Genomic DNA, 14624 nt, shown 5'->3' on the forward strand with positions numbered 1-14624 from the left:
GAGGGTGCTGTGCACATGTCGCTCGCAGGAACCTGCTGTGCATCAGCTTTGTCTGACTGCCTTGGGGCTGAGTGCCTACTGTGAGCAACCGGCTCCAGATTTTCTCGCGAAATTTCGCCCCAGCTTTCAAATCACTGAAAAAAAAAAAGGATTTATCAGCAGGGGGCAGCAGTGATGTGCTTCCACCGGCTGCTGGGAGGCTGCTGGGAAAATCCCAGGGACTCGGGGTCACACGCTGCTCTCACCTGGTTTTGTTAAATGGCAAACGCAAGAGAAGGGAAGGTGCTGGGGGAGAGGAGGTCTGCGTGTGGCTGCAGAGAGATGCTCTTTTATCATGTAAAAGTGAAATATCGCCAGGCTGCCTAATATGTTGCTGGTTGCGATGCTTGGAATTAAAGCAGAAAAGAGGAATTTAGGTGCAGTGCTTCTGGAAGGTTGTGTTATTTGGCGTTTGCTGAACTAGATTGTTAACACATTGATTGCAAAATGTTCATATAAACGTTCATTCTGCTCAGGCCCATTAACAGCAGGAAGGCTTTCAGACTTTATCTCAGTAGCACATAAATAGTGAGGAATGGTTTGTGAACAAGCAGTAGCATTGCTTGGGCAGGTGCAGTAATGCAGAGCAGAGGGGTCAGGTGTGAGTGGAGACCTGCCCAGGAGTAAAAAAAAAACATTTTGCCAACAGGAAATTACTTTCTATTTTATTGTCTCCCAGACGTAGGGGAATGTTCATGACTCAGATATTTAGTACTGACTTGAACAAAACACGGGAGGGAAATTCGAGGTCCAGTTGGCACTGCTTACTTTTACTTTTCCACCTCTATTTCCTGTGATTCTATGCTTTTCTTTCAGGACTGTTTCTGGATTAGTTGGTGCTGATTTGCAAGGGTAATAAGCAATAAGTGCAGCCTACTAAGTTTGTCTCATTTTTTTTCATCCACAGATCGGGAAAATCAGTCTATGTTGATTACGTAAGTGCTTCTCTTTTGACTGATTTGAGACTCTATTGCTAAAACAAAAACAAAAATAAATCAAAGAAAAAAAGTCCCCTGAAATAGGAGCTGACCCTTGAGATCTCAGCTAAATTGCCTGGAACTTAATCCAAGTCAATTAATTAGCACTTTGGCCATCTGATGTCTGCTTTGAGTCATGATGGAAAGGAGTAGCTGAGGATTTGATCTGATGGAGGCCAGTCTGTTTCTGATCTCTGTTTAGTGTTCGTTCCAAGTGGGCACGGTGACAACTCCACAGGCAGTTAAATAAGTTCTTCCAGGATTGGCCTTACTGTCTGCCCTCTTCAGGCACAGAAGACTCCTCCTCAGCATAGTTGTTCTTGCTGTAAAACATAATTAGAGCACTGAGTGGACACATCTGTAGGGAGAAAGGCAGAAAAGAAGAGGTGCATTTTAATGGCAAGCATGAAAAATGGAGAGCTATGGTGTCTCTCTCCACAGTTCACATATGTTCTCGGATAATGCAGGCAAAGTGCTGCAGATTTCCTTTGGTTTTTAACCCATTAGCAGTGCAGAGGTATGTCTCAGGTACTGAATGTGGGTGTTTGTAATAAAATTTCATGCCCTTAATAGAATCTCAATGTGTGGGTTTGTATGAGATTTCTGAGTTCAATCTCAAGAAGCATAAGTTGCCACTGGCATGATTTTCACTGAAAGGAGCAAACAGGCTACAGAAATCAGTCAGTGACTGTAAGAAAAGCCTGCACAGGGCATGAAGCTGATGGGATGGTGGGTGGCTGAGAGCACGAGTTACAGCCAGTGGAGCAATGCTAATGTTCTCTTCCTTCTTTCCATAGTGGAGAATCTGGTGCTGGCAAGACTGTCAACACAAAACGGGTCATCCAGTACTTTGCCACAGTGGCAGCCCTGGGTGAACCTGGTAAAAAGAATGTAAGTCTGCCAGCGGCTGTTTCATGTCAGGCTTCCCTGATTTTTGCTGTGCACAACTGACATTTCAAATCTGCATCATGAACTCTAGGCCACGTGCTGGACCTCGGCAGGCATGGTTAGGATACATGTTTGTTGGGAAAAGATACCGATGCTTCTAAATGACATTACTAAGACTGTATGGTTCTGAAAATAGGAAAGTAATGCTCTTCCAAATTTGCCATGCTGCAGGTGGAGCTGCAAAATCACTTCTGTTTCTGAACTAATGCTTGTTGCTGCTGCTTTTTCCTAGGAGTTTAATTTTCACAGGTATTAAATGCTTCAGGATGTATCAAAGCTGGTTAAAAGTTGTGGAGACCACGAAGATTAAGAAAAATAATTGATTTTTTTTCACCTGAAAAAGTCTTCAAGAAAGCTTAGCTTTCATCAAAATGTCTGTTTTGTTGAAAAGCCTTTTATGACCACAAAAATAGGAGTGTTTTGACAAAAGAATTTTAAATCAGCTTTCCTATATTTCCCTCTGGATAAGCGCTGTGCTGCTTAAAAGCACTAATGTTACAGTGAATAGCTGGTTCATGTTGCTTTTTATCTTGTGTTGCTACGAGCTTATTCACTATCTTTTTCATTGCACTTCAAGGCTCAGCGTTCTTTTGCGGTGTATTAACTGATTCCTATGAGCCATGTGAAAAAGGACCAACATTTCAGCCACTCTTGAGTACTGCACACTCTCCTAATCTCACCAAAATCTAGTATGCATTCATCTAAAGTTTGCAATGCACTCTTAGCAAATGACTGAGTGGTCCAGAGCCAGCCTTTTATGTGCAATGGTCTAGATGCTCATAATGGTGTCTGAAATGTGTGCCCATGAAACGGTTGTGTTAACATTTTCCAGCTGCAGTATCTGTTATCTCCTTGTAATTTGTCAGCTGAGGTCACATTTTACCATTGATATCATCATCTTTTGTTTCTAATGATCTAAGAGTTCAAGTGCAGCATGATTTAATTGTCTAAAACTTGTCTGCATTTACATCTTTTTGTAAGTGCTTTTCACCTGGTCCCAGCTTCTTTTCTCAGTCTAGTTAGTCAACCTTGTGCTTTCTTCTGGAACACCTCTGGAGTAAAGGCACTCAGATGTTTGGATTAGGGGTTAAAATAACAAGCTGAGTAGGAACTGCACTTGGCTGTTTTGTGTCGTGTGGTGAATGCAAAGTAAGGCTTCAGAAATCCCTTCTGGTGTGTTGGCACCAACTGGACATCTAATCTTTCTAATCTTTGTCTTCTGTGATGCCTTTCTTGTCTGTGCCCATGTTGGTTTGGTTTTAATCTTCTCTGTTGTTTTGTTTTTGTTTTTTTTTCCTTTGACAGCAACCAGCTACCAAAACTGGGGTAAGTAATCAGCTTTGCTGTTTTACCTTTTCCATACAGAAACACTGTTCAGCTATCGTTCCACTCCATGAACCTCAGAATTTCATTCTGCGTGTTTTCCCTCAGTTAAGCGTTCCCTGAAGCCCAAGGCAGTTGCAGTTTTCTTCTGCAAACTAAAGTTTTTGCAAGCAGAAGCTAATGCTCTTCTCATCCCCCAAAATTCCAGACGTTACCATTTCTGAGCACTTTCAAAACTGCTGCATTTCACTGCAGTACTTGTCACAAACTTCAGCAGTCCATCTCCTCTATGTGTTCACATGGATGTCCCCAGAGACTCCATATGTAGCACACAGGAAGACATGGTGATGCCATTTGTGCGCAGATGGCATAAATTATCAAACCTAAAGCAAAGCAGCAGAGAGCAGCTGAATTGCTGAGGCCTTTCAAGCCCTCCTAGTTGTCTATTGTGCTGTTAGACCACTCGTGCTGTGCCAGCCTTCTGGTGTGGCTAAACCACTGTGGTAAGGAGGCTTTCTGCCTGTAAAGAAAGGCAAGACTGAGTTACAGAAGCCAAGTGAGTTTGTGAGCTGTATGTTTCTCAAGAGTATTTCAACCTTGATTTCTAGGGAACCTTGGAAGATCAAATCATTCAAGCAAACCCAGCCCTAGAAGCTTTTGGAAATGCCAAAACCCTGAGAAATGACAACTCCTCACGTTTTGTAAGTCTCTAACATATCTTCAACAGTGGCCAGTTAATAATGACTCTGTCATAGTCCTTTCATAAATTGCTTCTATTTTTGTCTGCTAAAATGGTTGGGTTTAATTCACATGGAAGGAATAAGATAGTAGGACCTGACTAGGAAAAACTACTTAGGGGAATAAAGAGAAAAAAGCAAGACCTTCTCACTCTGCAGACTCCCACAAACAGCAGTTCTCCTACCTTTGGCCCACACTACCTACCTTTTTGCTCAATAAGCTGTCCCTGAATGTTCTTTGGTGTGATCATGAGCTCAGGCCTCTTTCCTTGTTTCCATTAGACCTGCAGGAGATCAGTCTGCTGGGGTACTCTTGCCCTGTCTCATTTGCTTGGTGTTGGCTCAGAGATCCCAAAGGAGTGGCATGAAGGATCATAGCCAGAGTTTGTAGCCCATCTTTTCCCTAAGAAATGTGGTTAAAAGTGAAATTGGAAGGGGCCACGTAGAAAATCAGAGATTATAAGCATCTATGAGAAGCTACCCAGCTGGTGTAAGTTTTCAAGCTGGAATGCAAGTTAATTTCAAAAAAGCTGATGTCTTTGAGCATGATAAATTAAGTGAAAATTAGTTTGATTTATTTTATTATTTTTTTAGGATGAATATTCAGAATAAACAGGCAAATAAGGGTAAATAGCACAGCACTGTTCTGACTAAGGGAGCATAAACCTCAGGTTCGCTAATAAGGGAGAGTCAAATAAAGAAGAGAGAGCTAGAGAGCCTGTATATCCTAGCTAGGCTTATTGGCTTATTGTTTCTATGTCCCACGTTCCTGCAAAGTTGCAATATGAAACTGGAAAATATGTGCTTTCTCATATCTCTGCGTGACTGAAAGGTGCACAATTATCCTTTCCCCACAAGCTAATTACTTAGCTGTATGTATAGACTTAGGCTTGGAAAAAAACTATTATATTGTTGTTTGGTATTTCTCATTGGAAATCTGCCTGAGCAAAGCCAAGGAGTTAGCATAAACTAATTCTTTGATCTAAATGATTGCTTTCATGTAACAACCTCTCTTTTCCCTCTCTGTATTCACTAATTAGAATATTCTTCTCTGTGAATTAGGGTAAATTTATCCGAATCCATTTTGGAACCACAGGCAAACTGTCATCTGCTGATATTGAGATCTGTAAGCACCAAACTCTCTCCTCTTTTAAAAAACATGCTTGCTCGTATGAAAACTCGGAGAACATTTCTCACTGAATTTCTCACTGTGCAACTAGATTTACTGGAGAAGTCCAGAGTGATTTTCCAGCAACCGGGTGAGAGAGACTATCACATTTTCTACCAGATCTTATCAGGAAAGAAGCCGGAGTTACTGGGTAAGCATTTCATGGATATACAGCTTTCAAGAACCATCTTTTAGCTGAATAGAGTGGCTGAAGGGAAGCCAGGTAGTAAACTTGTGTTCAGAGAGGCCCTTAAGCTTCCACTTCTCAGATCTGAACCTCCACTGACTGACACGCTCTGCTAAACATGGTGTTCTAATCACAGCAACAAAGGAAATGTTTTTGTGGTGTACTGATTCAGGTACCAAATAAAGTGAGGTGATTTTACATATTAGAATAAGGGAATTAAATGGGACTCTTAATATGTACATTATACAGTCAAAAACCATCGCACTGATTCTGTGTAATTCAAGCTCTCTAACTGGAAAAGTTTACGCCTCCAAAAACATTTGAGACAATACAACTTCAAGAATACTGTTGTTTTGTTTTGTTTTTTTCATTCCAAACACTGGCTAGAAAAGAGCAGAGAGTGAATGAGGTCTTCCAGTTCCCATCTCCTGATGCTTTGAATAAAACCTTTACCGGTCTTTTAAGTAACATGTTTAGCCAACTTTTATTTGCATTCTAAGAAACACATCTAGCACATCTAATGAAATGCGCTGAAGAGTCACTCTATTGTCACATTAAACTTCCGATAAGCTTATCCTGACTGTGTGCTCAAGTCCCTGACCCTCTTAGCTTGTATGTGGCCTAATTAATTAGGGGAAGCACTTGAAGGAAGCATTGCAGTAGGATTCCTCTGTTAATCCCTGTGCTGGGAGAACGTGGTCCTTCTCATCAGCTGTCTGTATGCTTCACAACAGCTCACACCTTCCTGGCCAACAGGAGCGTGTCTGCAGGCTGTTGATGAGACCGAAACCAGTGGTAGCTTTGTTTTGTAGACAAGAAATGTGTCTTTGTACATCAGTGCATTAGTAGCTCAGCATAGGTACTCATAAATATAGACAAAAATGTAAATAAGTGAATGCATGTCATACTGACTACAAAGCAAACTAACATATATACAGAATATGATTATATATATGCATATTAGCAGGCATATTTACACACATACTTAAATATGCATGTGTACACAAATAAAACATTGACATCTATTTTGGTCAGAGCTTTGCTTGCTAGCATGACTGAAACTTTCTGTAGGTTTAAAGAAGCAGGACTCTGCCAGAAGTGCTGGAGCCAGCTAGCTTTCCAGAAAACAACTCTATTTTTTGATGTGAGGGAAAAGGAAAGAGGAAGGAAATGCAGCCATGTTCAGACTTCTGTTCACTGAGAGACACAAATCTTCTCCAAAGAGTCCTGAAATCCTTTATTATCCTATATTTATTTTTATTATAAAAGAGGAGAAACATCCTCATTTTTCCTGTCATGTATCATACTAGGATCTTATTCTCCTCAGTGTTTTTATTCCTACTGCTGTGCAAAGGAGAAAGTAGAGCAAAATAGGAAACGATGATCTTAGTGTACTGCAGAACATGCTTAATAGAGATGTACAAGGTATTCCTATGTTATTTTTATTCACTCTCTGAATCTTTGTCTTTAGACTAGGAAAGTAGAATGAAAGAGTCAGTTGCTGTCATGCTGTTGTAAAAAGCATTGCATGCACATTTGCAATAAGACGAACGCTTGTCAGATTTGATCCTTTCAATCTCCAGGTTTTCTGGGGTTAATATCCTGAATGGACAGCAGTTTTGACCTTGTCTGTTCTTTTACAGATATGTTATTGGTCTCCACCAACCCATATGACTACCACTTTTGCTCCCAAGGAGTAGTTACAGTGGACAACTTGGATGATGGAGAAGAATTGATGGCAACAGATGTAAGCCTGTACTGATTTGACTCATTGGTTGGGTGCATGGTGGGATAAAAAGTGACAGCAGGAGCCCAACTTCTTCCACTGAAACTACTGGAATAAAATAGGAGCAGAAATGGATCTCAACTGCATTCATATTATGAAGCATGAGATCTGATAAACCAGGGTGCTTTTGAATCTGGGCTTGCCCTACATGTCCATGGCCTCAATGTTCTTACACTTTTGATGCATAAAACTAAATAAATGTAAGATGACCCCTTGCTCCCCAGCTACTGCTGAATCTTCAGGGTATTTCAAGGGCTGCTATGAGATAATGCCCCTGGGCAGGTTAATAAGCTCAGCCTTGCAAAGGTAGATTTTAGGACATTTTCGTTGAAGCATCAAGTGACAAAATATCCAATTGTTTTCTTCACAGCAAGCCATGGACATCTTGGGATTTGTACCAGATGAGAAGTCTGGTGCCTACAAGCTCACAGGTGCCATCATGCACTTTGGGAACATGAAATTCAAACAGCGACCCAGAGAAGAGCAGGCAGAGGCTGATGGCACTGAAAGTAAGAGTAACACCTAACACTGATTGCTCCTTACATTCAAAATCCTGGTCTGCATCATACACTGTGTTGAGGAAGAAGCAGCCTGTTTGATTTTACCTTGTGCAGTGTCGCCACTGTTCAGCCAAATGTGCTGTGCTTTCATTTCTAGCAGTAGTTTGAACAGTGGCAAGTAACATTGCTTAGTAAAAGGTGAATAGATGCAGTCAGACCAACACATGAAACTCCATTTTTGTAACCACTTGAACAAAATGGTTGTACAAAGTTTTTGCCTTACCTTTCTCTTATACATTTTCAGGTTTTGCTTCTTTGTATCCTCTAGCACCTTGAATAGTATTGTTTCAGCTGCCTATATCCATTGTGATTTTCCCTAAACCACAATAATTTCTTGAGTGTGTTTCTTGCACAGGCACATATAAGACAATACATTAAAAAAAAAAAAGTCTCAGCTTCTCCTTGGAAGCAGATACACTAAACATTTTTTCTTGGCTAGGTATGTTTTCATGTAGTAGCTCAGATCCAACTAAAACCTTCTTTCTCCTGATCAGGTGCTGACAAAGCTGCTTACCTAATGGGAATCAACTCCTCTGATTTGGTTAAGGGTTTATTACACCCCAGAGTGAAAGTTGGAAATGAGTATGTGACCAAAGGTCAGAGTGTTGAACAGGTAAGGAGAAACCATCAGAATGTTTGGATACCCATTACAAAAGCCTTGAGGATTCTGTGACATCTCAAAGATTGAAACGGCTGCTAGAAGCATTAGCATGTATGTGTTACTTGAACATTGGATCCTCCTGTACCTGTTTTCATTCTCTATCCTTTCACTTGGAGTACCACTTAGAGAACCACTGAAAAGAGTAGGTGTAGGTGTGTATGCTGTAGGCTAAAGAAGAGACATCAGCAGTGCCCTTTCAAATCTCCTGTCTTAGCATCCCTCCAAATTAGAAGCAAATACTGAATAGCAGCATAAGCACGGAACTCCCCTATGCCCATAGTAGTTCTGGATATCATGGCTGGATATCAGGACCACAAGCTTTTGTCATGGCAATAATAGAGAATAAACCGTTTGCAGCTTTCAGTCTAGCTCTTTCCTAAAAGGTATTTACTAGCATTTTGTGTAAACATTTGTACGTACATGAAACATGCACAACAGATAATGAGAGAAACTGTACTGTATTAAATATGCCTTGGCAATTATAAGAAAAACTGTGATATTTGACTTAAACTCTAAGTAGGGATTGAAAAAGGCTACTGCACTAAAATTCTCATGTTCCACAGTGAGTGCTGTTGTATGTAGTAGCATTTTGAAATTTGTATTTTAGGTTTTGTATGCTGTTGGGGCCTTATCCAAGGCAGTGTATGATCGAATGTTCAAGTGGCTGGTGGTCCGTATCAACAAAACATTGGACACTAAGCTGCCCAGACAGTTCTTCATTGGAGTCCTGGACATTGCTGGCTTTGAAATCTTTGATGTGAGTAATAATGTGTGAGGACTTGGGGAAGGACATAATAGTTATGAAGTACTAGCTCTCAAGTGGACATTTCTTCTAAGTGGACCGAAGGTAAAAAGCGTACATAACTTCGCAAGGTTTTTCCACGAATAGATGTAGACAACACTCAGCATTCAGCACAGCTGGACGTGCTGATAGTCCCTGGGGATTAAGGGGATGTCAGTCTTTAGCTAAGACAACATTCCGCACTGTTCAGGCTGAATTTTAGTGCTGTACTCACTCTCTTTTTGAGAAAAAAGTATACTCTTCAGGGTGTAGTATTCCTTCCTTTTTGTATCATGATTGTATAAATAAATGTGATAAAAGCACTTCACTGCGTTAGAGGACTGGGATAGCATGTTGCTGAGGAAAAGGCTTGTGCATCGTGAGAGACCTGAACAAATCTGGAAACCCTCATACCCCAGAGGATGGTATGAGGGAGCTAGAAGCCTGCTACTGAACTCTGTCCTCCTTTCCCTTCAGTGTTATGCTCAGTAGTTGCTCAACAGGCAGTGTTTAAAAGATTTTAGATATAGCCAGCTTCCCTCTTGCTCTTTCACTGAACTCTTGCTGTAGTTAACCATGATCAAATGCTCCTCTTTTTATCTCCTGCAGTTCAACAGCTTTGAGCAACTCTGCATCAATTACACTAATGAGAAACTGCAACAGTTTTTCAATCATCACATGTTTGTTCTTGAGCAAGAAGAGTACAAAAAAGAAGGGATTGAATGGGTGTTTATTGACTTTGGCATGGACCTGCAGGCCTGTATTGATCTAATTGAGAAGGTAGGTACAGGGTGCTAGGGTGTATTTACTGATTTTTTTTTTCTTCGTGGTCTACCTCTGACGTTGTCTTCAAGTCTCAGTGAACAGAGCAAGACAGCAGTACAGGTTTCTCACCACTCTACGTGCAATGCAAATCAAAGGAAAATCAGCATTTGTGGCTACCTGCCTTTTATTTCAGTAAGCTTGCCTCACAGAGCCAACAGCAATCAGAATTTGTACTGGTTTCTTTTTGTTTTGTTTTGTTTTTTGCTTTCTTTTTTTTTTCTGTGTGTGTGTGTATGATGCAATATTGTCTTCCTTATTTTTTACTACTTCTTTCCCTGTTCCTGCTGTTCTCCCATTTACTCTGTTCCACATATGCTTAACAACAAAATAATTTGTCAGCTTTTCCGGGTAAACGACATGTTTCATTTAAGTACCTCATACTTCTCCTCATGAGGTTCTGTTTCTTCCAGTACATGTTGAAGTGAAAAGGTTTTCATGTTCTTTCTAGTCTGAAACTTCCCACCACTTCCCTAGCATGTGATATGCCTTTCCTTCCACTTGCTCGTGAGCATGCTCATGGACATGCTCATGACTGGGATAGATGTCCCTTGCTGTATCTCTTTCTGGTGTCCTTTCTAGCATGGCATCTAACTGCTGGTCTTCGAGGAAAAATGACATTTTGAGTCTTGCAATAACAGCGCATTTGGAACAGCTCAAGTATAAAGACTGATGATTAAGTGCTCTTGTATTTGATCACTTTCTTCTCCAGAATTAGGATGTCTACGCACACCACCCTAGTTCCTCGTTTTGCCCTGTCAAGTTTTAGGAAGTTTGTCCATCTTCCCCTGAAAGACAAATAATAACATATGGGTTGGTCCAATTGTCTTGAAATGTAAACTGAAACATTTCTGAAAGTCCTCATAAAGCCTCCAAAGGCAGAAATGCCCTACTGATTGCTAAAGGTGTGGTTACTATGTTAACTCAAAGATTTCCTCCTCAGAATGAGAAGAAATTTTGCAGGCTTAAAATTCCACTGGATCAGTGGAACCATGTTTAGGCTACAGACAGCCTAAACATTTTCTAACAGTGATATATATATATTTTTTTTAAATCAACAGCCATTGGGAATCCTTTCTATCCTTGAAGAGGAGTGTATGTTCCCAAAAGCTACAGATATGACATTCAAAGCCAAACTTTATGACAATCATCTTGGCAAGTCTCCTAACTTGCAGAAGCCCAGGCCTGATAAGAAAAGGAAATACGAAGCTCACTTTGAACTTCTTCATTATGCTGGCTCGGTAAGTTTCTCTGCTTGCAGGTGATATATAAGATTAGAGGGTTTTGAGGTGGGGTTTAGCCAGGAATGTGCAATGAAGGAGAGTGGGAAAACTGAAAAGAGAAACGCAGGAACAGTGAGGACTAAGAGCAGATGCCTGCTCTCTGCATAAATATTGCCAGACAGTATGATGCCATCAGCCACCAAGACATCTGGTCCTTGGCTACACAAATACAGGGAACAAACTGAGGAGAACTGCTGAAAGTATTCTTTGTCATTTTTACTTTTCCTATAATCAGATTAAGGATAAATCAGCAGCAGCAGCAAACTTTCCATCTCAATTCTCTGCACAAATGAACTAAGCCATCTCTGTCTTATGAAGGAGTTTTTTGTTTGTTTGTCTGTTTTTTAAAAGGATGCCATTTTTTACTAATGTTAAGACCACTGTGTCAGTATAGCCGAAGGAAATGGGGTTGATTTTGGTGGGAAGGTTTAGTTAACAGGTCTGCTGCCTACGGGGCAAAGAAATACAATCCAGTACCGTGACATCTGAGCCAAAATTTGCCCAGTTTCAAAGCTGCTTTCAGACTAGATGGCAGAAAGAATTTGGGAGAGATATAGGATTATTTATTTATTTATAAGAAAACTAACACTGATATGTAGGCTCAACAGATCAGAACTGGATTCTAACTGGCACTGGTTTAAGATAATTTCAAAGTATAGTTGAACTTTAAGCTGACTTTGTATTTATTATGAGTAGTAATGCCCATCTTACTCTTTATCTGTAGATGTTAATGTATTCTGCAAAGAAAACATCCTCACGTGGTGATGTAAATGGAACATATTTTCCCACTAAGCACAGCTATGGCAAAGTTCAAGAGTTCGAATTTTAAGCATAATGTTTCTGTTAAAAAATCTTAATTATTCCAGTGTAGTATTCTGTTGTAAAGTGAAATTATTCCTTGTGTGTTTTATAGTTCAGCTGCTAGGTAGGACTCCTAGAACACTGATGATGTGGTATTTTTACAGCCAGCCATGTGGAGTTCACAAGGACTTGCGGGGAACAGAAAGTTTGGAAGGGATGCAAAAGATTCAGATGTCAGTTATTAGGAAGAGATATTCAGTGATTAGAATGCAAGGATCTGGGTGGAAAGTAGTGAAAAACTGAGTGGCTGCTCCAGCTCTGAGAGCAGCACTCCACAAAATGTCATTGGCTTTGAGCCCAGCCACAAAGTACTACTCTGAAGGAAAGCACTTGTAACCTCCTGTTTATATTTTCAATGCCTTGCCGTAGGTTCCCTATAACATCATTGGGTGGCTTGAGAAGAACAAAGACCCGCTGAATGAAACTGTAGTAGGTATTTTCCAGAAGTCGTCCAACAGGCTCCTGGCAAGCCTGTTTGAAAGCTACGTTGGTGCTGACAGTGGTAAGCAGAATTGGCTCACATGAATCTTCTTTCATTTTTGAGACGTGTGCTTGGAAATACATTTAAGAAACAAAAAAAAAAAGAATTCCATAAGCTGCAATTGAGTCAGTGCTGAATGAGGCAGTGATTAGTTATTTAGACATTCACAGCGTCTGTAGGAGTCTGCCATGTTATCCTAAGTAGGCCATTAATTCAGCTCGTTTAGATGCACAGTGCCTCTGAGCGATTTTGGCGAGGAAATGTCTGTGTTGTGAACATTTCAGGGGGTGTTTGGGCATGCAGGTGTTGAGATATGGAGGCAGGTGTTGCACAAAGCATTCTGTGCATAAACACCTGTGCACAAAAACAGCTCTTGTTTCCCACGTTGCAGTACTCCTTGCTAGCCATCCTGAATTAAATAAGAAGCATGAAGTTTTAGAGTGAAATTTGAAATATTTTGTTGTATTAATGGTGAGAAAGCAGCCAAACATCATTCCACCTTGGCCAAAGTAGCAGAATATTTTACAAATGCATCTTCCTTTTGGGTTGCTGTCATTATTGTCTTTTGTTGTTGTTGTTATTTTTATTATTTTTGTGGAATTTCTTTTCTTTTTGTTACAAGATTTGTGTGTGATTGAAGATGCATTTAAGCTGTATGCATTATACAGAACTGTTTTGTTGGAGAGAAGACAAATAGCAAGCATCCAGAAAATTGATGTTAAGTAAATAAGACTGGCATTCATTACCAAGATGTGGCTCTTATGTCCTGAAGTTGCAATCACTTACAGCCTATTTATTAGTAACCTCATCTCTATAGATGTTGTTGTCATGAATCATAAGACACTTGCTGAGGAAGCAAGCAGACTGCAGACTTCATAATGTGGAGAAGAGATGGAGCTGAATATAAATAACAAAAATCATGCCACTGGCAAAGTCTTGCAAGTTATTAACGGCCTATTTGCCTGTGGATATTCCTGTCTGTCAGACTACTACCTTGCTTTTATTTGGTATCAGGAGAAAAGACCAGCCAGCCCAGATTAGCCTCTTCCAATCTTGGCAGTGTCGCTTTCAAAAGGGGGAGAGGATTTTTAATAATTACATCAAACACATTGCACTCTTCACCCCTCCTTTAATGCTGACTGTTGTAGGCAAGTGACAAAATGCCAGACCTCCTGGGAATAATCTAATGGTCCAGCATTTAGAAAACTGCAGCAATTGCTGTACATTTTTGGGTCATGCTAGGCTCTTGTGTTGTACAACTTCACAAAGGTCATGTCAAAAATTGGCATACTTTTGCATGATTTTGACTCTGAAGCTTTAAACAAAATTCAGGCAATGCAGAGCTACTGTATCTAAAATTACGAAATAAATACTTATTTCCATCTATTTATTTATTCTAGGTACTCAACAGGAGTTCATGCCTCATTAGCAGACAGCGTCTGTACAGTACAATGTACAGCACAAATTCTCACTGAGCATTACTTTTCTTCCACTGTTTTCTCATTCTGTATCATTTTATCCCATATAGGTCTTAGTGAACTACAAGCCACTCTGCTGTTAACATATTTTTTCTGCCTTATTTGTATTTATGATCTTTCTGAGTAACAAGTGGTGATGTCCAGAACTGAAACAAAAATTGAATCCAGAAAGCTTGCAGCAGTCTTTTGAAAAAAATCCTGACTGTGGACAGATTGCTGCTATCTTGAGATACATAAATGTTCAGAAGCTTTTGTACAATACTTGAACTTGTGAAACCATGAAGTTGTTAAATGTGCCTTTCATTCAAAGGAAGTTTTGCTACTGGGATAGTTTGTCTGTCCCCCTTGCTCCCATCTGCACCCCTTACTGAGATACAAATTGTGATTTTTACTTCTTTCTGTTTTTATTTAGCTGACCAGGGTGGAGAAAAGAAACGCAAGAAAGGTGCTTCTTTTCAAACAGTGTCCTCATTACACAAGGTTTGTTTACCTCATATCACCTCATGGTTAGAATTGAGACAATGCTTTTGTG

General features: G+C 40.2%; 2 protein-coding genes across 2 annotated transcripts in view; one reads left to right on the top strand and one right to left on the bottom strand.

The window, feature by feature from the left end:
* Window positions 1-14624, bottom strand: part of HHLA2 (HHLA2 member of B7 family) — a 296207-nt gene that overhangs the window by 249250 nt on the left and 32333 nt on the right.
* MYH15 (myosin heavy chain 15) overlaps window positions 1-14624 on the top strand; it is a 42859-nt gene that overhangs the window by 4235 nt on the left and 24000 nt on the right. The window contains exons 5-18 of the mRNA XM_065741975.1: window positions 947-974; window positions 1814-1907; window positions 3270-3290; window positions 3896-3988; window positions 5087-5150; window positions 5245-5343; window positions 7023-7126; window positions 7536-7674; window positions 8220-8338; window positions 8994-9143; window positions 9777-9947; window positions 11051-11230; window positions 12503-12635; window positions 14505-14572. Of these exons, the coding sequence (XP_065598047.1) occupies window positions 947-974; window positions 1814-1907; window positions 3270-3290; window positions 3896-3988; window positions 5087-5150; window positions 5245-5343; window positions 7023-7126; window positions 7536-7674; window positions 8220-8338; window positions 8994-9143; window positions 9777-9947; window positions 11051-11230; window positions 12503-12635; window positions 14505-14572 (1463 nt within the window). The remainder of the gene's footprint in view (window positions 1-946; window positions 975-1813; window positions 1908-3269; window positions 3291-3895; window positions 3989-5086; window positions 5151-5244; window positions 5344-7022; window positions 7127-7535; window positions 7675-8219; window positions 8339-8993; window positions 9144-9776; window positions 9948-11050; window positions 11231-12502; window positions 12636-14504; window positions 14573-14624) is intronic.

The sequence above is a fragment of the Cyrtonyx montezumae genome, unplaced genomic scaffold, assembly GCF_038088225.1.
Source record: "Cyrtonyx montezumae isolate F1298 unplaced genomic scaffold, pur_monq_1.0 scaffold_3, whole genome shotgun sequence".
Lineage (NCBI taxonomy): Eukaryota > Metazoa > Chordata > Aves > Galliformes > Odontophoridae > Cyrtonyx > Cyrtonyx montezumae.